Below are 25,481 nucleotides of genomic sequence, written 5' to 3'. Positions count from 1 at the left end.
AAACTTTATGATACAGGATTTAAAATATTAACACCTAAATTGTATGGCTTCCTATTTACATAGAACTTTGTCCCAAATTATAAAATTCATGATCATAAACGGTAAAATTTTTTTTTTTTTCGTTTTAAAAATTCAACCAGATAGATTAAGTCGAATTTTATACAAAATCCCACTTTCTTTATCTTATAAAATATCTTTTTTTAATTTGTGCTCATTCATATGGCTAGGGTATTCTGTCAAGGACATTTTGTTAATTTTAAATATTTTAAATATTGTTTAACCGATTTTGGAAGGAGACAATAAAACTCACTAAAATCTAGAAATAAAATTTAAATTTCTTTATTAAGTCGAAAGTTATAGATGTTTAAAAAAAGAATTGATGTTCATATTTTGTTGATAAGAGATTCTGCAATTTGAAGTGTCCTGCCTATCTGTCTGATTTGAAATGGATTCAGTCAAGAATTAATTAATTAATATAATTTATTAATACTTTTAAATCTAAATAACTGGTTATTATTCGATTATCCGTAAATTAAATGAAATGTGCAAATAAATAAATAAAAATTGACCAAAAATTCGTTGTAGATATTTTTTTATAACAATTAATTCCACTGAAAAAAAGTAAAAGCTGTAGTAAAAAAATAAGTAAATTTATCAATTTTCAATTATCCACTACATTTTACTCATTTGGGCAAGTTAAAAATAAATTATTAACAATTTCTTGTTTCAATTATAGATTATTAAATTTTTTGAACATCATTATAAACTTATTAAACTAGAATATTTTGCTTTGATTATGTGAAAATAAAATAAATTTGATAAACAATTATATTAGAGATTTTTTTGTGTTATGATAACACTGCCTTGCGATTTTAATGAAAATCACATTTGCATTTTTAAAATTTAACGCCTCGGAATTTAGAAAACTGAATAATTTGAATTTGAAAATGCACATTAAATTTTTATTCAATTGTAGTCATCGAAGAAATTCACCGGAGAATTCAGTCACGCTCGGACGAGAGGGTGGCAGTTTTAATTGAAGAAAAAATCCCGGTCAATTTCAAGTTTTTCTCCAGTTTGCAAAACCTTTTATTAATCAAAGAAATTAAAAAATTCGAACTCTTAAAATCTTTTCAAACAAAAAATAATATTCCCAGGAATATAAAAATAATGATTTTCTTAAAATCTTTTTAAAATCTACATAACGTTTTAAATTTTTTGAAATCTTTTTAAATTATTTTTGAAATTCTTTCAAAACTTCTAAATATCTTTTTAAATGATTTGATTTTTTCCTGAAATATTTCAATAATCCTGCAAAAAATTTTAAATGCCCTGGAAATCTTCCACATTCTTTTTAGAAAATTTTGGAAATCTCTTGAAATATGTTCTTGCAATTAATTTTTCAAAATGAAAAATCATTTTCATTTTCCTTGGAATATTAAGAAACATTTTTTAATTTTTTTGAAACCTTTGACAATTCTAAAAAGGATTTTGAATTTTTTGTTCGGGATCTGCAAAAATCTGTTTGTTTTAAATTATTTGAAACACATTTCAAGTTTCTTTTACATTCTTTTTTCACGATTTTGGAAATATGTTAAAATGTTCTCTTGAAATTAATTTTTCAAAATAAACCTATTTTTTAATTTTCCTAGGAGTCTTAAAAAACTGTTTTATTCTTTAGAGACCTTTGACAATTCTTAAAAGTATTCTGAATTTTTGGTTTGGGGTCTGCCAAATCTGTTTCTGTCTTAAATTAATTGAAAAACATTTCAAGTTTTCAATTATTTTTGAAATTTTTAAAATATATAAATATCTATTAAAATTATTCGAATTTTTCCTGAAACATTTAAATCCTGCAAAATTTTTTAAAAATTCCTTGAAACCTTCTATATTCTTTTTTGACAATTTTGGAAATCGGTTGAAATATTCTCTTGAAATTAATTTTTCAAATAAAAAATCTTTTTTAATTTTCCTAGGAGTCTTAAAAAATATTCTATTCTTTTGGAAACTTTCACAATTCTTACAAGTATTCTGAATTTTTTGTTTAGGGTCTGTAAAATCGGTTTTAAATTATTTGAAAAACATTTCAAGTTTTTAATTATTTTTGAAAATGTTTAAGTATATAAATATCTTTTAAAATGATTCGATTTTTGCTGAAAAATTACAAAAATCTAAAGTCTGTAAAAAACTATTCTATTCCTTTGGAACCTTTCACAATTCTTAAAAGTATTTTGAATTTTTTGTTTGGAGTTTGTAAAATCTGTTTCTGTTTTATATTTATTTGAAAAAAATTTCAAGTTTTTAATTATTTTTGAAAATTTTTAAATATATAAATTTCTTTTAAAATTATTCGATTTTTCCTGAAAAATTAAGAAAATCTTAAAATTTTTTTTGAATGTCCTCAGATTTCGTTTGAACCATTTTGGAAATCTTTTGAAATATCCTCTTGAAATTAATTTTTCAAAATAAAAATTGGTTTTTAATTTTATATCCATTTTTTTAAAAATTATTTGAAAATATTTCGTATTTTTAATTATGCAAAAAATTTTCTTCAAATGTTTCAGATTCTTTTTTAACAATTTTGGAAATCTCTTGAAATTAATTTTTCAAAATAAAAAATCATTTTCAATTTTCCTAGGAATCTTAAGAAACTTTTTTAATTCTTTTAAAACCTTTTAAAATTATTAAAAGTATTTTGAATTTTGTTCTGGATCTGCAAAAATCTGTTTTTTTTTTAATTATTTGAAAAATATTTCAAGTGTTTAATTATTTTTGAAATTGTTGAAATATATAAATATCTTTTATATTTATTCGAATTTTTCCCCAAATAATAAAAAAATCTTAAAATTTTTTTTTAAATGTCCTCGAAATCTTCTAGATTTTCTTCGAATCATTTTGGAAATCTTTTGAAATATCCTCTTAAAATTATTTTTTTTAAAAATAAAAATGTATTTTTTATTTATTTATTATTTTTATGAAACTGTTTACAATTCTTAGAATGATTCTGAATTTTTTTCGGGATCTTAAAATATACATTTTTGTTTTTAATTATTTGAAAAACATTTCAAGTTTTCAATTATAAAAAAATGTCCTCCAAATGTTCCAGATTCTTTTTCAACAGTTTTGGAAATCTCTTGAAATATTTTCTGGAAATTAATTTTTCAAAATAAAATATAATATTCCTAGGAATCTTAAAAAACTTTTTTAATTCTTTTAAAACCTTTTAAAATTCTTAAAAGGATTCTGAATTCTGTTCGGGATCTGCAAAAATCTGCTTTTGTTTTAAATTATTTGAAAAACATTTCAAGTTGTTAATTATTTTGAAATTTATTTTTAAACTTCTAAATTTCTTTTTAAGTTGTTTGAGATTTCCCTGAAGTATTAAAAAAATCCTGAAAAAATGAAAAACTGTCCTTGAAATCTTCCACATTCTTTTTTAACAATTTTGGAAATCTTTTAAAATAGTCTCTTAAAGTTAACTTTTCAAAATAAAAAATCGTTTCCATTTTTTTGGAATCTTAAGAAACATTTTTGTATTCTTTTGATACCTTTCATTCATTTTTACCAAGATTTAAAGTTTTTTGTTCGAAATCTGCAAAAATATATACTTTGCTTTAAATTATTTGAAAAACGTTTCAAATTTTAAAACAATTTTGACTTTTTGTTTCAAAATTATTAATATCTCTTCAAGTTTATGAAAAGTGCAAAACTATGGAATTCATAAAATTTAGAACTTTTTGTCAAAAATTGACTTTGAAAATTCAGTTAGCACACCTTTAAACTAGGGAAACAAGTTATTTGTAGCACGTTTTTTAGCATGAATGCCATGCTAAAAAACGAGACTTCGAAATAATTTTCTGAAGACTCAAAAATACGTTCATAAATTTGAAAAACTCACCAGTGCAGAGTTCCTTCTAGGAACTTCCGTCCTGGCTTTACCACGTGGTACCATCTCATGTTTTCCTGGAGAAAATACGTTACAAGACTCACATGGTTATGAAGGTTATGTTTACGTTATCCAGAGATTGACGAAATAAATAATGTTTTTAAACTTTCAAAACACAAATTAATATTCTAAACCCGGTTTATTTAATTTAATTCTTACCACAGATCCTTGGTTTTGGTTATTTAACTGCATTTTAATACTCTTGGCAACATCGGCAAGGAAGTTTCATACCGGCAAATTTCTAGAAAAAAAGCCTGTTTCAACTTGAATCTAGACATGATGCGTAGAAATGATGCGCAGTGCGTCGAGACAAGTGACAGGTGAAAAAAATGGCTGCCAACCTGTGCCTGTCACTCGTCTGCTAACCTAGAAAAAAGTATAGCAAAAATCAGTAATAATACGTTTGTTTCACAAAATAGAAGCAAATAGGAATAATAAATAATGGCATATTTGTTTCAACCCGATTATGTGAAATATGCATGCAGTTGCGGATCTTTGAAACCAATCTCCAAGATTTATTTCTGCCGACACTGCCTGAAAATTCGATGCGGTTACTGTGTTTGTCACGAGGTAAATAAATATTTTGTTTACTTTTTGCTATTTATTAAAGTATTCAAATTTTTTTCTTCTTGAGTCATTCTGCTTGGTATTTTCTTCAGTAACCTAGAGGTGCAACCTTTTAGGTTATGTTTCACGAAAAGGTGTTCCATTATAATATAACTTTTTAGCATTTCTTTCTATTTTGGCTAAATAGAAATTTAAATATATATTATTACGGGTTTTTTTAAATTTTTTAAATTCCTTTTTAAATAATTTTTGTACTTGATATTGCAGGATACGTATTTTTAATGCAAAAAAAGTATTTTAAACACTCAGGATGACGGTTTCATTCCAGGAAAACAATACCCGGTTTTTTCCGATTTGAAAAAATGTTTCGCGGTTATTTTAATGTAAAAGTTCGAATTGTTGACACTGAAAATTTTTTTCTCCTTTTCATTTTAATGTTAAAAATACAACATTTTCACCCGTGCGTTCAATAAAAATGTTAAAAAGAAAAAACTAGCCTCTTCCAATTCAGAAAAACAATATAACCAAAATTTTCTTCCTTCTAAATCAGTAAAAACGTTTAAAACATGCATATAATTAAGTAAATATAGAAAATCAAAATTTCCTCGGCTAGAATGAAAAAATGGCCTCTCCAAATTCAGAAGAAATTGAAAACCAAAATTTCTTCTATTCCAAAAAAAAACAAACAAATTTTCCTTTTCTAATTCATAAAAAATAAGAAACCAAAACCTCTTTTCTTCCAACTCAATAAAAATGATTTGAAAACTTTCTTCCAATGAAGAAACAAACAAAACATGTTCCTGTTCCAATATGTAAAAAATATCCTCCTTTTCAACTCGATACAAATTTTAAAGAAAAAAACCTTTCTTCCAATTCAGACAAAGAATAAAATTCAAAATTTCCTTCTTCGAACAAATAAAGAAAATTTCATTTTCCAGGATATTAAAAGTGAAAACAAAAATGTCCTCTCCAACTATATAAAAATCTTTTTAAAAAATGTCCCTCGTAAAATTAAAAGAAAATTGGAAATCGAAATTTCCTCCCTTTCAATAAACAAACAAACAAAAAACGGTTTCTGTTCCAATTCGTACAAAATTTAAAACAAAATTTTTAAAATAAAACAAAAGTCACTTATCCAATTCAGAAAAAAATTGAAAATCCAAATTTTCTCACTTCCAACGCAATAAAAATATTAAACATGAGAAATGACACCTCTATAATTCATAAAATATTAAAAACCATAATTTTCTTCCTTCCGAACTCGATAAAAATCTGAAAAACAAAAGTCACTCTTTCAATTAGAAAAAAAATGTTATAGAAACTTTCAGTCTTCAAACTCAATAAAAGTATTTAAAATAAAGCATAACCTTTTTTTTAATTCAGAATAAAACATCAAAAATAAAAATTTTCCCCCTTTTAACACATTAAAAATGCTAGAAGGAAAAAATTGGCCTGTTCCTATTCAGAAAAACTATCAATAATCAAAATTTCCTTCCACCATTCAACTCAATAAAAAATTTCAAAATGAAACATTCTTTTCCAATTAAGAAAAAAAAAATAAATAAATGAAAAGTTCCCGCTTCTACTCAATAAAAAGTCGGAAAAGAAAAAATTATTGAAATTCATAAAATATTACAAATAAAAAATTCTTCCTTTAAATTCGAAAAAAAATTTTTAAATATGAAATGTACCCGTCTTAAACTCAACGATAACGTAAAAAGCGTTTATTTAATATTTATAATTAAGAAAAAATAATTTTGTTACTATTTGTTTTTAATTCAAGCGCTCTTTTATTAATATATCTCTTTAAGTTGCATTATTTGAATTTGAAGTGATTTAAAATTAATAACATTTTCATTGTTATTTACATCGAAATCCAATACTTTTACGTACAAATTATAAATGTTGTAATGGAGTAATTTAAATTACGCTTAAATTTCTTCAGTTTTTAATATTTAATTTATAATTGCTCACTTTAAGTGAAAACTAAAATATTATGAATCTCTTAATTTGAAATTTGTTTGAAAACTGGAAATAGTGAATATATTTGTTTAACCGCTAAATCATCTTGTGAAATCAATTATTGTTAAACTTTTAATACCTAAACTACAATTCAATTTTAAAAATCAGGACTTAATTTATATTCACAGTTTATCAACTTAAAATGTTCTTTATCCAAGATTTTCAATTTCAAACACCTTTAATTTTGAATTGTTTAACTCTTCAATACTGCATTTGTTATAATTCTTTAAATTGAAAATCGACGCTTAAAAATGAAGACCTAAAATGAAAAATTTATAAAATAAAATATTTTACCTTAGTGCGTTGTAAACTGAATGATGCAATAATTCAAAAAATGTAAAGAAACATAGCATTTAAAAAAATTATAACCAAACTTATTTCAAATCGCATTGCATTATATACTATGAAATTTGTGATATTTTAAGTGATTGGATAGATTTTTCTTCTGAAGATGTGTAAAATTCCCTCTCAGCAAATAAATCCATTGTCAAAAATTTGACCGGGAATTTTACAAAATTTTTAGACTAAAAATTTTTGTCAACTTTGATTTCAACCGTTTTTTAAATAATTGGTTAAATTGTCATTTTTATGAATTATTATATAATTTAGTTTAGAATGCTTAATTCGAAAATCTTGCACTTTAAAAATTTTCCAGTTTAGATTCTTAATTTTTAAGCATATATTTTCGATTTTAATAGCTTTTAAAAATAATTAAAGTGCAATTTCGAAGATTTAAACGATGAACTTAGAATATAAATTAATAAATTATTTTTCAAGTGGATCTGTACTCCAAGTATAGAAATCTGAACAATAATTGATTTAACGAATCAATTACAGATCCGTTCAAAATTTGAGAATTTCCAGATTTTAACTGTTTCAATCCTAAAGTCTTGATAAGAATTGAAATTAATATATCATTTATTGCGATAATTTTATTTTTAAATAAAAATTTTCATGATTTATCAATAATATATTTTTAATTCAGAGTTTCAGGTTCCTTTATATTTTTTTATATTAAATTTAATAAGATATTATGGCTATTAATTTTTTTTAGCCATTAAAAAATCTAAACGTGCGTTTTACTAATTTCAACTTAAAAATAAATACATAACAATATAGTCATAATTAAAGGTTTTGATTAAATTAAAAATATTATGAGTCTAAATTATTTAATTTTTATCCCATTCAATTTGCAATTTCTTAATGTAGAAAAAGAATAAGTATTTAATATTTAGCAATATTTCACTGTTCATTGAAGATGAGGAAATTGAAACCAAATATTTAAAAGGAAATAATTTGAAAGTGAATTGTTTTACATACAAAGCTTTGCATCTTTAGATTTTCGAAGAACTTTTAAACTTTTAGCGTTACAATTTTAATTGTTCTATTTTAAAAGTGTTTAATTTATAAGTGAAATCCTTAAATTTGGGCGCATTAATAACAATTGAACACTTATTATTTGTAGAAAAAATTTGAGTAATTTTAAGAGATATTTAGAAGTTTTGAAAAGATTCAAAACTAATTAAAAACTTGAAACTATTTCAATTAATTTAAACGAAGAGTGTTAACATTTTTTCAGGACTTCTAGATATATTTTAAAATTAATCGAAATTTTCCTGCAATTTTTAAAATCCTGAAAATTAAAAAAAATCCTTAAAATCTTCCATAATTTTTCAAAGTGAAAAATCATTTTCAATTTTCCTAAGAATCTTAAGAAATTTGTTTATTCTTTTGAAGTCTTTCGCAATTCTAAAAAAAATCTTATGTTTTTGTTTTAAATCTGAAAAAATCTACAGTTTATTTTAAATTCGGCTGTAAATATTTGAAATTATTTCAAGTTCTAAATTTAATACGAATCTTTTTAGAACTTCTAAATATCTTTTAAAATTACTCTAATATTTTTACATATAAGAAGTGTTCTATTGTTATTTATAAGTTCAAATCTTTTTTAAATCTGCAGGATTTTCTACAAGTTATAGACAAAATTCAATTAATTTTTAAATATATTTAAAAGTTCTGAACAAGAATTCAAAAATTATTTTGAACTTGGAAAAATTTTTTACTACTTTTAGATTTCTCAAGATTTTGAAATAAAATTTTTAAGCTTTTAAAGGATGCCTAGACTATTTAAAATAAAAATAATTTAACTTCTAATTTAAGAACTGTTGGCTTAAAAAAATTATTTTTAATTTTTAATGTGTCTAGCTTAAAATTGCTTAAAATAATATAATTTTGAAAATTTTTAAAGTTCATTGCTTGATTCTTTAATTCAAACTATTGAAAATGTTAACGTGGATTTATATTTTTGGAACTTAATCTGAATCTTTGAGCTCTATAATTTATAAAAGTTCTAAATTTTGCAGTTTATTTGCATTTCACTTAACGTTGTTTAATTGAAAAGTGTTAGTCCCTTCCATTTGGTAAGTGTAAATTTATGAGCATTTGAATACACAATTTTTGAATTAAAAATTCTAAACTTCAATTTTCAAAGTTTGGAATTCAAGTCTATAACTTTAAATGCTTTAATTGGTCGTTTATTGTTTATTACGTTATATGGAAAAATGTTTAGAAGATGGTTTGATTTTTTAAATTTCATTGGCCGTAAAAAATGTTTGCGAACCGGGAAATGACCGGGAATTTTTTCCTTCGATTAAAACGGCCACCCTGCTAAAGCCAACGAAAATATTTTTCTTATCCTCACCGAATTTCGGTGTATCCTAAAAATTTTCTACCATTTTTTTACAGGTAGACTCTCATTACTGCCCAAGTTGCTTGGAGAATTTACCCTCCACGGAAGTTCGTCTAAAGAAAAACAAGTAAATAAATCTTCTCATTTTTATTTCACACATATTAAATATTGAATATATTTTTTGTTTTTTAAACGATAAAATATTCAAGGTAGTTGTCGTGCCAAAAATCAGGTATCTAGGGGGAAAAAATATTTCTATGACTTTAAGAATTGAAACGATATTATCAGTTAGTGTTGCTTCTTACTAATTTTTTTAATTTGCCGAATTTTAGTACAGCACGGCTTATTTTTCGGGGAAAAAATTCCCTACAATCGAACCGTTTCCAGTTTGAAAAATAAGTCAATAATCTTCAAATATAATCAGGCCCGCCATACCTTCTTCACTTTTTTAAAGGAGTAGGTCACTTTAATCACTTAAATCTACCTCGTTTTAGATTTTATCTAAAAAACAAAGAAAATTGAATTATTTTCTGTATGAAAGCTATATTAATCTATGATACGAAAATTTTATTCAATATCAAACTTAAAACCCCTTCCACCATTCCCCTCTTTTCCCTTTTTTAAAATAATCCCTCCTTTTCTCCTATTTTAAATAAATTTCCCAATGAGAAAATCCAACTACTTTTATTTGAAAGTTAATTCTTTTTGGTTGAAAAGTCTGCTATTATATTTTTGGTTCAGAATTCATATTTTTAAGGTAAAATTGGTACTATTTGTTTGGAAATTAAATTTTTTAATTAAAAATTCAATAATTTCGAGGTAGAAAATTCATATTTTTCGAAAATTTTTAACAAAAAGTTAATTTTTTACTAATTTTTTCTAAATTTTCAACTGAAGAATAGTGTTTTAAACCAGAAAAGTTTAATTTTATACCAAAGGAAATGAATTTTCATCAAAAGAGTGAAGTTTTTTTTATTAAAAAAGACGAATTTTCACAAAAACTTTGAATTTAAATTCCAAAATTATGAATTTTCAAAAAAAATGTCATTTTCAACCAAGACAGCTAAATTATCAACCAAATGGTTCTATGTTGAATAAAAAAATATGAATTTTCTACTAAAATATAAGAATTTTTAACAAAAAAGTTGAGTTCTCAAGCTAAAAAGTCGAATATTTAAAAAAATTTTTAATTTAAATATTAAAAGATAATTTTGCACCAAAAGAATTAAGTTCTTTTGTTTAAAAATTCGAAGTTTCACAAAAACTTTGACTTTAAATTCCAAAATTATAAATTTTCAACAATAAGAACACTTTTAACCAAGAAAATTTTCGAAAATATTTTAGTAGAAAATTCATATTTTTTTATCCAACATGCAACTATTTGGTTGATAATTTAGCTGTCTTGGTTGAAAATTACATTTTTGTTGAAAATTCATAATTTTGGAATTTAAATTCAAAGTTTTTGTGAAAATTCTTTTTTTTTAATAAAAAAAACTTCACTCTTTTGATGAAAATTCATTTCCTTTGGTACAAAATTAAACTTTTTTGGCTTAAAACTCCACTCTTCAAATGAAAATTTAGAAAAAATGAGTCAAAAATTAACTTTTTGTTGAAAATTTATCTTTTAAGATTTAAATAGAAAAATTCGTATAAAACATTCGACTTTTTAGCTTGGAGAACTGAACCTTTTCGTTGAAAATTTATAATTTTGGAAATTAAAGTTTTTGTGAAAATTCGACTTTTTAAATCAAAAAAACTTACCTCTTTTGATCAAAATTGGTTTCTTTTGATCAAAATTGGTTTCTTTTAGTACAAAATTAATCTTTTTTTGGTTTAAAACTCAATTCTTTAGTTGCAAATTCAGCAAGAATGAGTCAAAAATTAACTTTTTGTTGAAAATTCATCTCTTTTTTGATAAAACTTTCATCTTTTTTAGGTTAAAAATGCAACTGGTTGACAATGTATAACCCGTTTTCGTTGAGGATTTAACTACTTAATTAAAAATTAACTTTTTTGATCAAATATGAATAATTTTGTTTGAAAATTCATCTTTTTGGTTGAAAATTGAACTATTTTCTTGCATATTCTCTTTTTTTTTAATGAATTTTTTAACTGAAAATTTAATTATTCGATTTTTGATTAAAAATACATCTATTTTTATGAGAAACGTTAACCATTTGATTGAAAATTCGCCTCTTTTGGTAGAAAATGTATTTCAATAATCTGTTTTGGTTTACGGTTTAAATATTTTGTTGAATTTTCTTCTCTTTTTGGTTGAAAATTGAAGTACTTGGTTGAAAGTAGAACTGCTTTGTTAAGAATTATTTTTGTTTTCTCTGAAGATTCATCTATTTAGTTGAAAACGCGCCCCTTTATTTGAAAATTGACCTATTTTGTTGAAAATTCTTCTCTTTTCTAATTGGAAAATGAATAGTTTTAACTGAAAATTAAACTACTTTTTTATTTGTTAATCATTCATTTATTTTGTCGAAAATTCGTGTGTTTTAGTGGAAAAATAATCTTTATTCTTGAAAATTCATCTTTTTGGTTAAAGATTAATCTATTTAAATTTAAACATCTGTACTGAAGGGTTAGAATTTTAAAGTATTTCATTTTTAATTCAACATGGTAACTTACATTACTTTTTTATCTTAAAGAATTAATTCTTTTATTTATTATACATTATTTTATAGCCGGAATGATATTATAATTATTTGATAGAACCGAAAATATCGTCCGGGTATAATAGACCCAGTCTAGGCTGTGAGGGTTAAGAATCAAAGGTTCACTTACATTGTAATAAAATTAATTAATTTAAATGCCTGAAGATTACTTGTAAAATGTTTTCTGGAAATTCTAATTTTGGTTCATTTGAAGAAAAAAAATGGTTTTAACGTCTTCATCTATAAAAAACTAATTTTTTCTTTAAACTTTGGAAACAGTAGAGTTTCAGAAAGACTTTTACCCGAAAAATAAGCAATCAATTCTTAAAATTCAATAATTTTTCCAAACTTTATAAGAAGCAATACAACAAAAATTCAGTTGCAAGAAAAAACAGTTTTTAAACAAAATAATGTTTTTTTTATAAGAAATTGCTGATAATATCGGTTCAATTATTAAAATCATGGAAAAAATATGTTTTCTGACATACGATTTTTGGCAAAACTACCCTAACTTTATAAAACTAAACATTGTTTTTTTATCTAGATGTTTGAACTGCTTTGACTGTCCTTGTTGTTTTCAAACTTTATCGGTTCGAGCCGGACATGCACCGATAAAACAAGCACCTACTGCTGAAGACCAAAAAGCTCCTCCAAAAAAAGTTTACTATCTTTTTTGTTCCTTATGCCGATGGAGTTCCAGAGACGCTGGTATTCCCGACCAATACGTTGGTAAGCAAATAATCCATTTTTTTAAACTAAAAAGAATACCAATTTAAAAAAAATCAAGAAATTACAGTCAGTCCTATTTTCCCCTTTTTTCTCAAAATTCCCTATAATTCCCATATTTGAGAATTTACCCACTCTTTTTTTTAAGTTTCGAATAATTTTTTAAATAGTCTTATAATATTACAAAAATTACCTACAAAACAGAGAAGTCAGGAAATTTTGTTGGTCAAAGAAAGTCAAGGATTTTTAAGAAAAAAAAAAACTAAATGCAAAGTATTTCTGAAATTTCTGTTAGGCTGCCCCAAAGTCATTTTTTGCCCCTAAAATTACATTTTAGTCACTTTTTCGGCTAAAATTACATTTTAGTCAATGTTTTAGTCACTTTCTGATTTTTTAAAATTCTTTTGAAATATTTTAGCTTTTTTCAAAATAATTAAAGAAATTTTTAATAGATTTGAATAATTTGAAAAGATTTAAAAGTGTGTGTGGGTATATAAAACAATTCCAATGAATTTTCAAGTTTCAAGAGATTTCAAGAGATTAAAAATATTTTAGGGTATTTAGAAATCTTCCAAAGAAAGTTTAATAGATTTAAAAAATTTGAAGGCATTCAAATGATTTTAGGGTAATTTGAAAAATATAATCGAAAATCTTATAAAATCGCTTGTGATTTTTTTACATATCTCCATGAAAATTTCTTTAGATCCCTTAAAATCATTTCAATATTTAGAGGTTTTTAAATGTCTAGAAATTGCCTTGAAATCTTTTAAAATACCCGAAAATATTTTAAATCCGTTGAAACCTTTTGAAATTCTTTGAAACTTTTTTAAATTCTTGAAAATTCTTTAAAAGTTTTAAAAATTTCCTGAAGACTTTCGAATGTCTCCAAATTGTTCAAATATATGAGAAATTCCTTGAAATCTCAAATATTTTAAATCCTTGGAAATCTTTTTAAATCTTTTGAAACTTTTGAAAGTTCTTGAAAATTCTTTGGAATTGTTTTATATACCCACAAATAATTTAAAATCTTTTCAAATGACTCAAATCTATTAAAAATTTCTTTAATTATGTGGAAAAAGCTAAAATATTTCAAAAGAATTTAAAAAAAATCAGAAACTGACTAAAAAATTGACTAATTCAGCTAAAATTACATTTTAGTCAATTTTTTATTTACTTTTTAATGTTTTTGAATTCATTTGAAACAGTTTAGGTTTTTTCAAAATAATTAAAGAAATTTCTAATAGATTTGAATAATTTGAAAAGGTTTTAATGTATTTGTGGGTATATAAAACAATTCCAAAGAATTTTCAAGAACTTTCAAAAGTTTTAAGAGATTTCAAAAGATTTCAAAGGATTAAAATTTTTTTAGAAGTTTTCATATATTTTAATTATTTGGAGACATTCCAAAGACTTTAGGATATTTATAAAACTTCTAAAGAATTTTCAAGAATTCAAAAAAAGTTTCAAAGAATTTCAAAAGGTTTCAATGGATTTGAAACATTTTAGGGTATTTTAAATGATTTCAAAGCAATTTCAAGATATTTAAAAATTTTCAAATATTAAAATGATTCTAAGGGATCTATAGAAATTTTCATGGGGATATTTTAAAAAATCCCAAGCGATTTTATAAGATTTCCGATTATATTTTTAGAAATTCCATTCTTATTAATTTATCCTGAATTCTTTCAAATTCTTTGGAATTTTTATATTTCATTTGAATTCTTCTAAATTCACTTAATTCTATTCGAATCAATGGTTTTTTATTAAGTTTGTTTAAACTTAATAAATTCAATGCATTTTTTATTTCTTTCAATGAACTTGAATTTTTTTTCATCGATTTCTTTCAAATTCAAAATTAATTAAATATTTGAAATGATTTCAAATAATTTCGAAGATTTTTAAGAATTATGAAGGACTTCAAAAGAATAAAACACATTTCCTTAAAATTCGTCAGAAAATTGAAAATTATTTTTTATTTTGAAAAATTAATTTAAAAGAATCTTCAAAAAGACTAAGAAAGATTTACGAATTTATGAAAAATGAATGTGGAAGATTTCAAGCATTTTTTTAATACGGCATAATTTTTTAAAAGATTTAGGATAAATGCGAATCATTTTAAAAGACATTTAGAAATTCTAAAATGCTTTAAACCTCAATAAATTGAATTTCAACAGTGGCTAATAAAGCATTGTTATCGGACATTTAACTGAAATGTTTTTCTGCAGCGTTTTATTTTATTTCAGGATTGTCGTTTTAATTAATTAATTAATTTATTTATTGACCGGGAATTTCATAGATTTTTTCATATCCAAAAATATAATTCCACGTTATCATTTTCAATGTTCTAAATTAAAGAATCAATCAATGAATGAAAAAATTTTCAGAATTATACTATTTTAGGGAATTTTAAGGTAGAAACATTAGAAAATTAACAATTACATTTTTTTAAACTGAACACTCCTTAAATTATAAGTTAAATTATTTCTATTTCAAATACTTTAAAAATCCTTAAAACACTTAAAAATTTTATTTGCAATTCTTGAAAAATCTGAATGTTGTTTTACGTTTTTCAAATTTTAAATTATTTTTGAAACTTTTTAAGAACTTCTAAATTTCTTTTGAAACGATTCGCATTTTTCCTAAATATTCTTTAAAAAATATTCCAAATTAAAAAAAAATTGCTTAAATTTTTCCACAGTCATTTTTTATAATTTCGTAAATCTTTCTAAATCTTTTCAATCATTCTCTTAAATTAATTTTTCAAAATAGAAAATCATTTTCAATTTTCCTATGAATCTTAAGAAAATGTGTTTTATTCTTTTAAAGCTCTTCACAATTCTTAAAAATCTTCGAAATTATTTGAAATCATTTAAGATATTTAATTAAGTTTGAATCTTTCAAAACTTTTAAATATTTCTTGAACTTACTCGAATTTTTTCTAATGATAGTAGGTGTTAAATGTTTATTTATACATAACAATTCAAAAATTTGTGTAACAAATTAAATTTTTTTAAATAGAGTTATTAAAATTGGAACGTTGAAAGTTTAGTTTTTTGTTTAGTTTTGTGTTTTTGAATTGTAATTACGGGTTGTAAATGAACAGTCAAGTATTTATAAATATTAAATAATTGTTATTTTTTTAATTAAAAAATTTCAAATTGAATGGTTCAGAAATATAATACTTTAAACTGAAACAATATTTCAAATTTAATTAAAGCCTTTAATTACGAATATATTACTTTAAAGTTATTTTAAAATTAAAAATAGTTTGTAAAGTTTCAATCGGGTGTTTATATTCGTCTAACTAATAAGACTTTTAAATTTAAACAGTTTAATTTTTAAATTTTAAATCTGTTGATTAATTTGAGAATTATCAGTAATAAGCCTCAAATTAATCAAATTAATTGCTTTTTTACAGCAACTGGCAGCTGGCCTGAACAAGAAAACCCTAACACGAATAGAATTAACGTTTTGATAGATTATCACAAAATATTAGCTGCTAAAGAAAAAGAACAACGTGACCGGAAAAAGATACATGCTTTTCTGCAATTTGTGAGTATTTCCTTTTTATTTTTACTATCATTTATTGTATAATTATTCTGACTAAATATGAAGCAAAAAATACAACTAAGAATTTTTTGGAAATTAAAAAAAAATCTCTTGAATGTCTCTTTAAATTAAAAATAAAATAAACAAAAAAAGTGTAAAGAAAAGGAAGGCAACTTTCAAAGCCCCTTTCTTCTCTTTTTTTAAATTACACTCCAAAAATCTATCAACGTCATAATTTTTTTACTTATTTCTTCTTTTTCTTTACTCAATTTTTACTTACATTTTTTAAAATTTGAATGAAGACATTTAAAAATATGATATCCGAATTAGATCTTTAGATTTGTGTTTTTTTTTAGAATGAATACGCGATATTTTCGGGTTCGAGTTCTACGAGAATTTAATTTGAATAAGTGAAAAATAGCTTTTATTATACAAATTATTAATTAAAGTTAGTGTATATATCACTTGTAAAATAAAGTAAAAGCGTAAGTCATCCAGTTTGAAAAGAAAAAATTAAATATTTTAATTACTTGTCACTTTTTTTGCGTAGTTCTGAATTTCGGAATAAAAAAGGTGAATTTTCTACGAAAAATTGAATGGTTAATATTCTAACTAAAAAATATTTTAATATTACATACAAAAATAGTTTAATTTAAACAAAAAATATGAATTTTATATGAAGTCCTTAATTTTTAAGTTCAAAAATTAATTTTCAACAACCAAAAACAAATTTTCAATAAAATAGTTCAATTTTAATCCAAAGAAAGTAATTATTAAATTAAAAAAAAATTTGTACTAAAATACGAAATATTTCACTTTTCGGGTAATAAAATAATTTTGCACTAAGAAAAAGGAGTTTTGAACGAGATACTTAAATTTTAAAAAAATATATTTTTAACAAAGTAATTAAAGTTTTAATTAAAGAAATTAATTTTTCACCAAGGTAAATGAATTTACAAACAAGAAGAATAATTTTCTAGATAAAAAAACTACATTTTTGATGTTTCAATTAAAATTGTACAATTTTCAAAATAAAAAAAATACAAAACGAATTTTTTAAGAATTAGTTAACTTTTCAAATAAAAAATGATTTTTTAACCAAAAAGATTAATTAGTAAGCATCAAGATTTATTTTTAACACAAAGATATGATTTTTTAAGAAAATATATGGATTTTCATCTAAATGGTTCATTTTTAAACAAAGAGAGGCGAATGTGTAACAAAAACGGACAAATTTTCAGTCATTTATTTTTTAACGAAAAACATAATTTTCATCAAAATAGTTAATTATAAACCAAAGAAATTAAAAGCCATCGAATTCAACAAAAAAAGACGATTTTTTAACAAATCATGTAATTTTTCAAATAAAACAGATCTGTTTTCAACGAAAAATAAATAAAATAAGCCAAATTTTCAAAATTCAATTTTTGATTGAAAATATTTTTTTTTAGTTGAAAATTTACATTTTTTGCAAATTGGATAGATATGTTGTTGGAAATTAAATTTTTTATCTGAAAATTTCACCTTATTCCATTTTTGGTTGAAAATGTAAGTATATCGTTCAAAACTCCTTTTTATTGATTTAAAATTATTTTTTTAACTAAAAAGTGAACTATTTTATTCTCGGTTACAAGCTTATTTTTCAGTAGGAAATTCATTTCTTTCGATGAAAATTCAACCATTTTATTGAATATTTTTTGTTGTTGAAAATTAATTTTTGAATTAAAAAATTAATTATTGCATTTAAAAATCGTGCTTTTTCTTTAAATTCAACATTTTTTTAATTTCATATTAAATATATATATGTATATATGTATTTTTAATATCAACTACGTAATTTTTCGTCGAAAATTCATCTTTAGGGCTTAAAATTCAACTATTCTATTGAAAAACATAACTTTGTGTTGTTAAAAATTAATTTTTTTATCTTAAAATTTCACATTTATTCTTTTAGTGAAAAATGTATCTTTTTTAGTTAGAGTTTCAAATATTTAGTTTTAAATTTATGTATTTTTTTGGAAATTTTATATTTTCAGTTGAAACTTAATCTTCTTGTTGGAAAACTGACCATTTTGGTTGAAAAGTGAACTTTTTTATTTTTGGTTGAAAATTGAACTATGTAATTTTTGGTACAAAATTTATCTTTATTATTTTAAAATTCTACTATTTGGTAAAAAAGATATAGAATATTATCACAACACGTACTTTAAAATTTTTTTCAGCAGACAATAATGTTATGTTTGTAAAATTTAGAACGACGCAAAAAAAGTGACAAGTATTTAACAATATTAAAATTTTTCTATTCAAACTATTTTACTTTATTTATAAATGAACTATATATTTTTATTCATAATTTATATAAAAACAAGCAATTTTTCATTTATTAAATTTATATTTTCGCATAACTCTGACCGGAACAGATCGCGCAATTTGGTGAGTGGTAAACTCCCCTTTTTCGTCGTTAAATTTTAATTATGGACTTCAAAAAGGAATTTATATTTTGATTTATTATGAATTTATCCCTAAATTTTAAACAAAACATTTTTCGACTTTTAATAGGAAAAGTTTGGATTGACTTCTGCAATGGCTCGAAAACGGGCTGGTCGGCCTCCATTGCCTCAATCAAAATTTCAGCAGAGTGATCGACCATCACCTGCCGTAGCATCCGAAGAAGTAGAAGAATTACCGGAGGATATTTTTACAGCGCCTCTTGACATTACAAAAAGTAAGACCCTATAGAACTTAATAATTAATTATATTTAAATAAAAAAATTTACATAATATATAAATTTTGAAATTATTAAATTGGGGGAATTAAAAAATGTTATAAAATTTTGATTAAATTTGACGTTTTATTTATGAATAATAAAATTAAAATAGATAAGAGGGTTTTAGTTAAAAAATTAATGGAATAAGTTACCTTAGGGATAAGAGCATATTTTTTGTTTGAAAAGATCTTATTGAAAAAAAGAGATAAGTTGAAATTTTATTAAAGTTTTATGAGAAAACTTTTTCAAAATTATTGTCAAGATTATAAATAATTACAGGTTTCCTGGATATTGAATCGTCGAAAATAAATTTTTAAGACTTTCAATTTGAAATTTAAATTTAAATAACACGGATATTTATTTAAGTATTTACCTTTTTAAATTGAAATAAGAAATTGGAAGCTTTCTAATTTTTACACAGGGTGTCTGCCGTACCAGGAAAACCTGGAATTGTTAGGAAATTTTTATACACCTGGATAAACCTGGAAATACTAGGACATTTGTTTTTAGTCTGGGAACTTTTACGCGAACGTGTTTAATTTTTTGTTTAAATTTAATTTAAATTGCAATATAAAATTGAATGACAATGATTCTTCATTTGTGAAAGTAGGTTTATATTACTGTATTTAATTATTTTGCTATTTTACCAAAAATTCTTTTACAGTTACAAAATTTTACACTTATGTTGAAAATTTATCTTTTTTGGTTGAATTCAACTGTTTTTTTTTATTAAAAATTAAAATATTTTTGGTTGAAATATCAGCTACTACATTTTTCTTTCATAATTCATCTTTTTTGTAATACAAATTCAATTACTCTTAGGTTGAAAAATGAGTTGTTCGTTTGAAAATTCGTTTTTTGCTTGGCAGAAAATTAATTTTCATACTGAAATTTTAACTATTAGAGTTGAAAGTTTGAATATTTTATTTAACATTCCTTTTTTTTGGTTGAAATTTTTTTTTTACCTGTAAGTGTAAATAACTATTCCAATTCAATGTTCCATAATTTTAATTAAAAATTCATCAATTTGGTTAAACATTCGTTTTTTTAATTTGAAATTATAATATTAAATTTTTGGTTGACAATTTATATTTTTAGTTGGAAATTGATGTGCATATTTTGTTTAAAATTTATCTTCTTTGGTAGATAATTTAACTATTCCAATCAAAGATTCATCATTTTGGTTAAAAATTTACCAGTTTAATTGGAAATAAAATTTTTTTTCAACTGAAAATATATCTATTTCATTTTTGGTTGAGAATGTGTCTTTTTTGTTAAAAATACCGCTATTGCAGTCAAAGATTTAAAATTTTAGTCAAAAATTTATCTTTTTGGTTACAAATTTAACGATTTCAATCAAAAATTAAGCTTTTAAACAGTAAATTTAACAATTTAATTTATGGGTTAAAATTTTTTTTTTAGATCTAAATTCAACTATCTCGTTAAAAAAATAATGTATTTTGTTAAACAATGGTATTTTTTGGTAGAAAATTAATCTTCTTTATTAAAAATTCTTCACTTTAGTATGAAATTCAACTATTCCAGTTAAATAATCATTATTTTAGTTAAAAATTCATCAGTTTGGGTAAAAATTAATTAATCTTTTTTACTGAAAATAGATCTAGTTCGTTTTTGATTGAAATTTTATCTTGTTTGAAAATTAATTTTTTTCGTTGGAAATTCAAATATTCAATTTGAAAATTCATTATTTTATTTTGATAATGTATCTTTTTTGTTTGAAAATTCCACTGTTACAGTTAAAGATTCATAATTTTAGTAGAAAATTCATCTTTTTCATTAAAAATTTAACTATTCCAATCAAAGATTAATCATTTTAATAAGAAATTCCTAACTTTCATGGAAAATTTAATTATTTTGTTAAAAATTCTTTTATTTTGCTTGTTAAAAATTAATTTTTTCCACTGAAAATTTAACGATTCAATTTATGTTTAAAAATGGCTCTTTTAAACCCAAATTTAACTCTTTCGTTTAAAATTCATGTATATTGTTGAAAAATAGCCTTTTTGGGGGAAAATTAATCTTCTTGTTTGAAAATTCATCGTTTTCGATTGAAATCCAACTATTCCAGTTGAAGATTCACTGTTTTAGTTAAAAAATCACCAGTTTAGTTAAAATTATTTTTTTTTAAACTGGTAATTTATATATTTTATTTTTGGTTGAAAACTTATCATCTGCTTTGAAAATTCATATTTTTCTTTCAAAATTTAATTATTCCAGTTGAACATTCATTACTTTATTTGAAAATTTATCTTTTTTGTTGAAAACTTCACTATTACAGTTAAAGATTCAAAATTTTAGTTTGAAATTCATCTTTTCGGCTAAAAATTTAACTATGTAAATCAAAGATTGATTATTTTAGGTAGAAATTCATAACTTTGATGGAAAATTTAACTATTTTTTTAAATTATATTTTTTTGTTTTATTAAAAATTAAGTTCTTCAACTGTAAATTTAACGTTTCAATGTATGGTTAAAAATTGATTTTTTTATATCTAAATTCAACAATCTTGTTAAAAATTCATGTATTTTGTTGCAAAATGGTATTTTTTTGTATAAAACTAATCTTATTTATTGATAATTCTTCTTTTTGGTTTAAAATACAATTATTCTAGTTGAATATTCACCATTTTAGTTCAAAATTCACTTGTTTGGTTGAAAATTTAATTTAATTTATCTCGTCAAAAATTCGTGTATTTTGATAAAAATGGTATTTTTTAGTAGAAAACTAATCTTCTTTATTGAAAATTCTTCTTTTTGGTTTAAAATCCAAGAATTCCAGTTGAAAATTTACCATTTTAGTTGAAAATTCATCACTTTGGTTAAAATTAATTTTTTATATATTTTATTTTTGGTTGGACATTTAGCTTCATATTTGAAAATTCATCTTTTTCATTGGAAATTTAAATATTTCAGTTGAACATTCATTATTTCAAATTAAAATTTATCATTTCACGATGAGAATTCCACTATTTCAGTTAAAGATTCATAATTTTATTTGAAAATTCATCTTTTTGGTTAAAATTCTACTTATTCCAATCAAAGATTCATTATTTTAGTTAGAAATTCATAACTTTGATGGAATATTTTACTATTCTGTTAAAAATTATTTTTGTTGTTGTTAGAAATTGATTTTTTTAACTGAAAATTTAACGATTCCATTTATGGTTAAAAATTGCTCTTTTTACATCTAAATTCAACTAACTTGATAAAAATTCTTGTATTTTGTTAAAAAATGGTATTTTTTGGCGGAAAACTAATTTTCTTTATTGATAATTCTTCTTTTTGGTTTCAAATCCAACTATTACAGTTGAAGATTCACCATTTAAGTTAAAAATTAGTTTGATTAAAATTACTTTTTTTGAAGCTGATAATTTATATATTTTGTTTTTGGTTGGAAATTTATTTTCATCTTTGAAAATTTATCTTTTTTATTGAAAATTTAAATATTCCAATTGAACATTCATTATTTTAAATGAAAATTTATCATTTTTTTAAATGAGAATTCCACTATTGCAGTTAAAGATTCATAATTTTAGTTAAAAATTTATCTTTTTGGTTTAAAATTTAACTATTTCAATCAAAGATTTATAATTTTAGTTAGAAATTCATAATTTTGATCGAAAATGGAACTATTTGATTAAAAATGCTTTTTTTGTTGTTAAAAATTAATTTTTTAAACTAAAAATGTAACGATTCCATTTATGGTTAAAAATGGCTCTTTTTAGATCCAAATTCAACTAATTCATTAAACATTCCTGTATTTCGTTGAAAAATAGTATTTTTTGATAGAAAATTAATCTTCTGGTTGGAAAATTCATCGTTTTGGATTAAAATTAAATTATTCCAGTTGAAAATTCACCATTTTAGTAAAAAATTCATCAGTTTGGTTGAAAATTAATTTTTTTTCAAGTGATAATATATCTGCTTCATTTTTGGTTGAAAACTTATCATCTGCTTTGTAAATTCACCTTTTTCATTGAAAATTTAAATAATGTATCTTCTGGTTTAAAAATTCACCTTTTTCGTTGAATATTAAAGTATTCCAGTTAACTATTCATCATTTTATTTGTTAACTGATCTTTCTGGTTGAAAATAAAAATTTTTTTTTGAAATTTAAACTTTTTTGTTAAAAATTCATGATTTTGGTTTAAAATTAATCTTTTGCTGTTGAAGATTTGTCATTTTATTTGAAAATTCATCACTTTGGTAGCAAATTTGTTTTTTTTTGTTTTGTTAAAAATGCAGTTTTTTAACTTAAAATTTTACTATTCAATTTTTGGCTGACAATTTGACTTCCTTGATTGCAAATGCATGTGCATATTTTCTTTAAAATTCTTCTTTTATGTTAGAAATGATTTTTCTTGTTTGAAAATTAGTTATTTTGGTTAAAAATCAAGTATTTTTGTCCAAGGTGCATCAGTTTAGTTGAAAATTCATCTTTTTCGTTTAAGTTTAACTATTCCAGCTGAAGATTTGTTTTGAAATCCAACTATTTCAGTTGAAAATTATTATTTTTTTAAACTAAAAAAATATCCATTCCATTTTTTATTGAAAATTTATCATCTGTTTTAACATTCATTTTTTTCTTCGGAAATTTAAACATTCCAGTTAAACATTGATTATTTTATTTGAAAATTTCTCTTTTTTTATAAAAATTCCACTATTACAGTAAATGATTCATAATTTCAGTTAGAAATTCATCACTTTGATAAAAAATTTAACTATTTTTTTTGTTTATTGAAAATTAAGTTTTTCAAGTCTAAATTTGACGATTTTATTTATGATTAAAAATGGCTCTTTTTAGACCTAAATTCAACAATTTTCTTTAAAATTCATGTATTTTCTTGAAAAATGGTATTTTTTGGTACAAAATTAATCTTCTTGTTTGAAAACTCATCGTTTTTTAAAATTAAAAACCAACTATTCCAGTTGAATATTCACCGTTTTAGTTCAAACTCATCTGTTTGGTTCAAAATTAATTCTTTTTTTTTTTAACGGAAAATATATCCATTTCGCTTTCTAATTGAAATTTGATCTTCTTGTTTGAAAATTCATTTTTTTCGTTTCAAATTTAAATATTCCAATTCAAAATTCATTATTTTATTCCAAAATTTATCTTTTTTGTTTGTAAAATTCACAATTACAGTTAAAAATTCATAATTTTAGTAGAAAATTCATCTTTTTGGTTAAAAATTTAACTATTCCAATCAAAGATTGATCATTTCAGTTGTATTTCCTAAGTTTTATGGAAAATTTAATTATTTTGTTAAAAATTCTTGTTTGTTTTGTTAAAATTTAATGTTTTCAACTGAAAATTCAACGATTCCATTTATGTTTTAAAATTGTTCTTTCTAGATCTAAATTCAACTTCTTCATTGAAAAATCATTAATTTTTTTAATTAAATTTATTTTGTTTAAAAATTCATCTTTTTCATTAGAAACTTAAATATTTCAGTTAAAAATTCCTTATTTCATTTGAAAATTTATCTTTTTTTGTTTGAAAAATCCACTATTATAGTTAAAGATTCATAATTTTAGTTGAAAATTAATCTTTTTGATTACAAATTTAACTATTCCAATCAAATATTAATCATTTCAATAAGGAAGTCCTAACTTTGATGGAAAATTTAATTATTTGGTTAAGAATTTTTTTTTGTATGGAAAAAATTAATTTTTTCAACTGAAAACTCATGTATTTTGTTGAAAAATAGTACTTTTTGGGGGAAAACTAATCTTCTTGTTTGAAGATTCATATTTTTGGTTTAAAATCCAATTATTCCAGTTGAAGATTCACCATTTTAGTTCAAAATTCCTCTATTTTGTTGAAAATTAATTTTTTTTTCAAACTAATAATATTTCGATTTCATTTTTGGTTGAAAATTTATCTTTGAAAATTCATATTTTTCACTAGAAACTTAAATATTCCAATTGAACATTCATTATTTTATTTGGAAATTTACCTATTTGTTAAAAATTCATCTTTTTGGTTTAAAATTTAACTATTCCAATCATAGATTAATCATTTCGATAAGAAATTCCTTACTTTGATGGAAAATTGAATTTTTTGATTGAAAATTCTTTTTTTTTTAAATTAATTTTTTTAACTGAAAATTTAACGATTCCATTTATGTTTAAAAATTGCTCTTTTTAAACATAAATTCAACTTTTTCTTTTAAAACTCATGTATTTTGTGGAAAAATACTATTTTTCGGTGGAAAATTAATCTTCTTGTTTGAAAATTCATATTTTTGGTTTAAAATCCATTTATTCCAGTTGAAGATTCACCATTTTAGTTAAAAATTCATGTGTTTGGTTCTCAAAAATAATTATTTTATTTTGGTTTGAAAATTGAGATTTTTATTTCATTTGTCGTGTTTGAAAATTCAACTTTTTCGTTGAAAAATAAAGTATTTCAGTTGAATATTTATTATTTTATTTGAAAATTCATCTTTCTGGTTGAAAATAAAACTAATTTGTTGAAAGTTAAAGAGTTGAATATTCGTCATTTTTATTAAAAATTCATCATCTTGG

The 25,481-nt window shown here is 22.4% G+C and overlaps 2 protein-coding genes across 2 annotated transcripts in view; one reads left to right on the top strand and one right to left on the bottom strand.

The window, feature by feature from the left end:
- Positions 1-4,169, bottom strand: part of LOC117181114 — a 182,992-nt gene extending 178,823 nt beyond the window's left edge. Inside the window, exons 1-2 of the mRNA XM_033373682.1 lie at positions 4,106-4,169; positions 3,899-3,963 (exon numbers count right to left, since the gene is read on the bottom strand). Of these exons, the coding sequence (XP_033229573.1) occupies positions 3,899-3,963; positions 4,106-4,138 (98 nt within the window). The 5' untranslated portion in view covers positions 4,139-4,169. The remainder of the gene's footprint in view (positions 1-3,898; positions 3,964-4,105) is intronic.
- A 97-nt stretch (positions 4,170-4,266) lies between these two features.
- The window catches only part of LOC117181600 (dynactin subunit 4), a 40,379-nt gene continuing 19,164 nt past the window's right edge, over positions 4,267-25,481 (top strand). The window contains exons 1-5 of the mRNA XM_033374456.1: positions 4,267-4,516; positions 9,281-9,351; positions 12,432-12,616; positions 16,032-16,165; positions 18,722-18,887. Coding sequence (XP_033230347.1) covers positions 4,388-4,516; positions 9,281-9,351; positions 12,432-12,616; positions 16,032-16,165; positions 18,722-18,887 — 685 coding nt within the window. The 5' untranslated portion in view covers positions 4,267-4,387. The remainder of the gene's footprint in view (positions 4,517-9,280; positions 9,352-12,431; positions 12,617-16,031; positions 16,166-18,721; positions 18,888-25,481) is intronic.

Source organism: Belonocnema kinseyi, chromosome 10 (genome assembly GCF_010883055.1).
Source record: "Belonocnema kinseyi isolate 2016_QV_RU_SX_M_011 chromosome 10, B_treatae_v1, whole genome shotgun sequence".
NCBI lineage: Eukaryota > Metazoa > Arthropoda > Insecta > Hymenoptera > Cynipidae > Belonocnema > Belonocnema kinseyi.
This window is presented reverse-complemented; position numbering and strand designations above follow the sequence as displayed.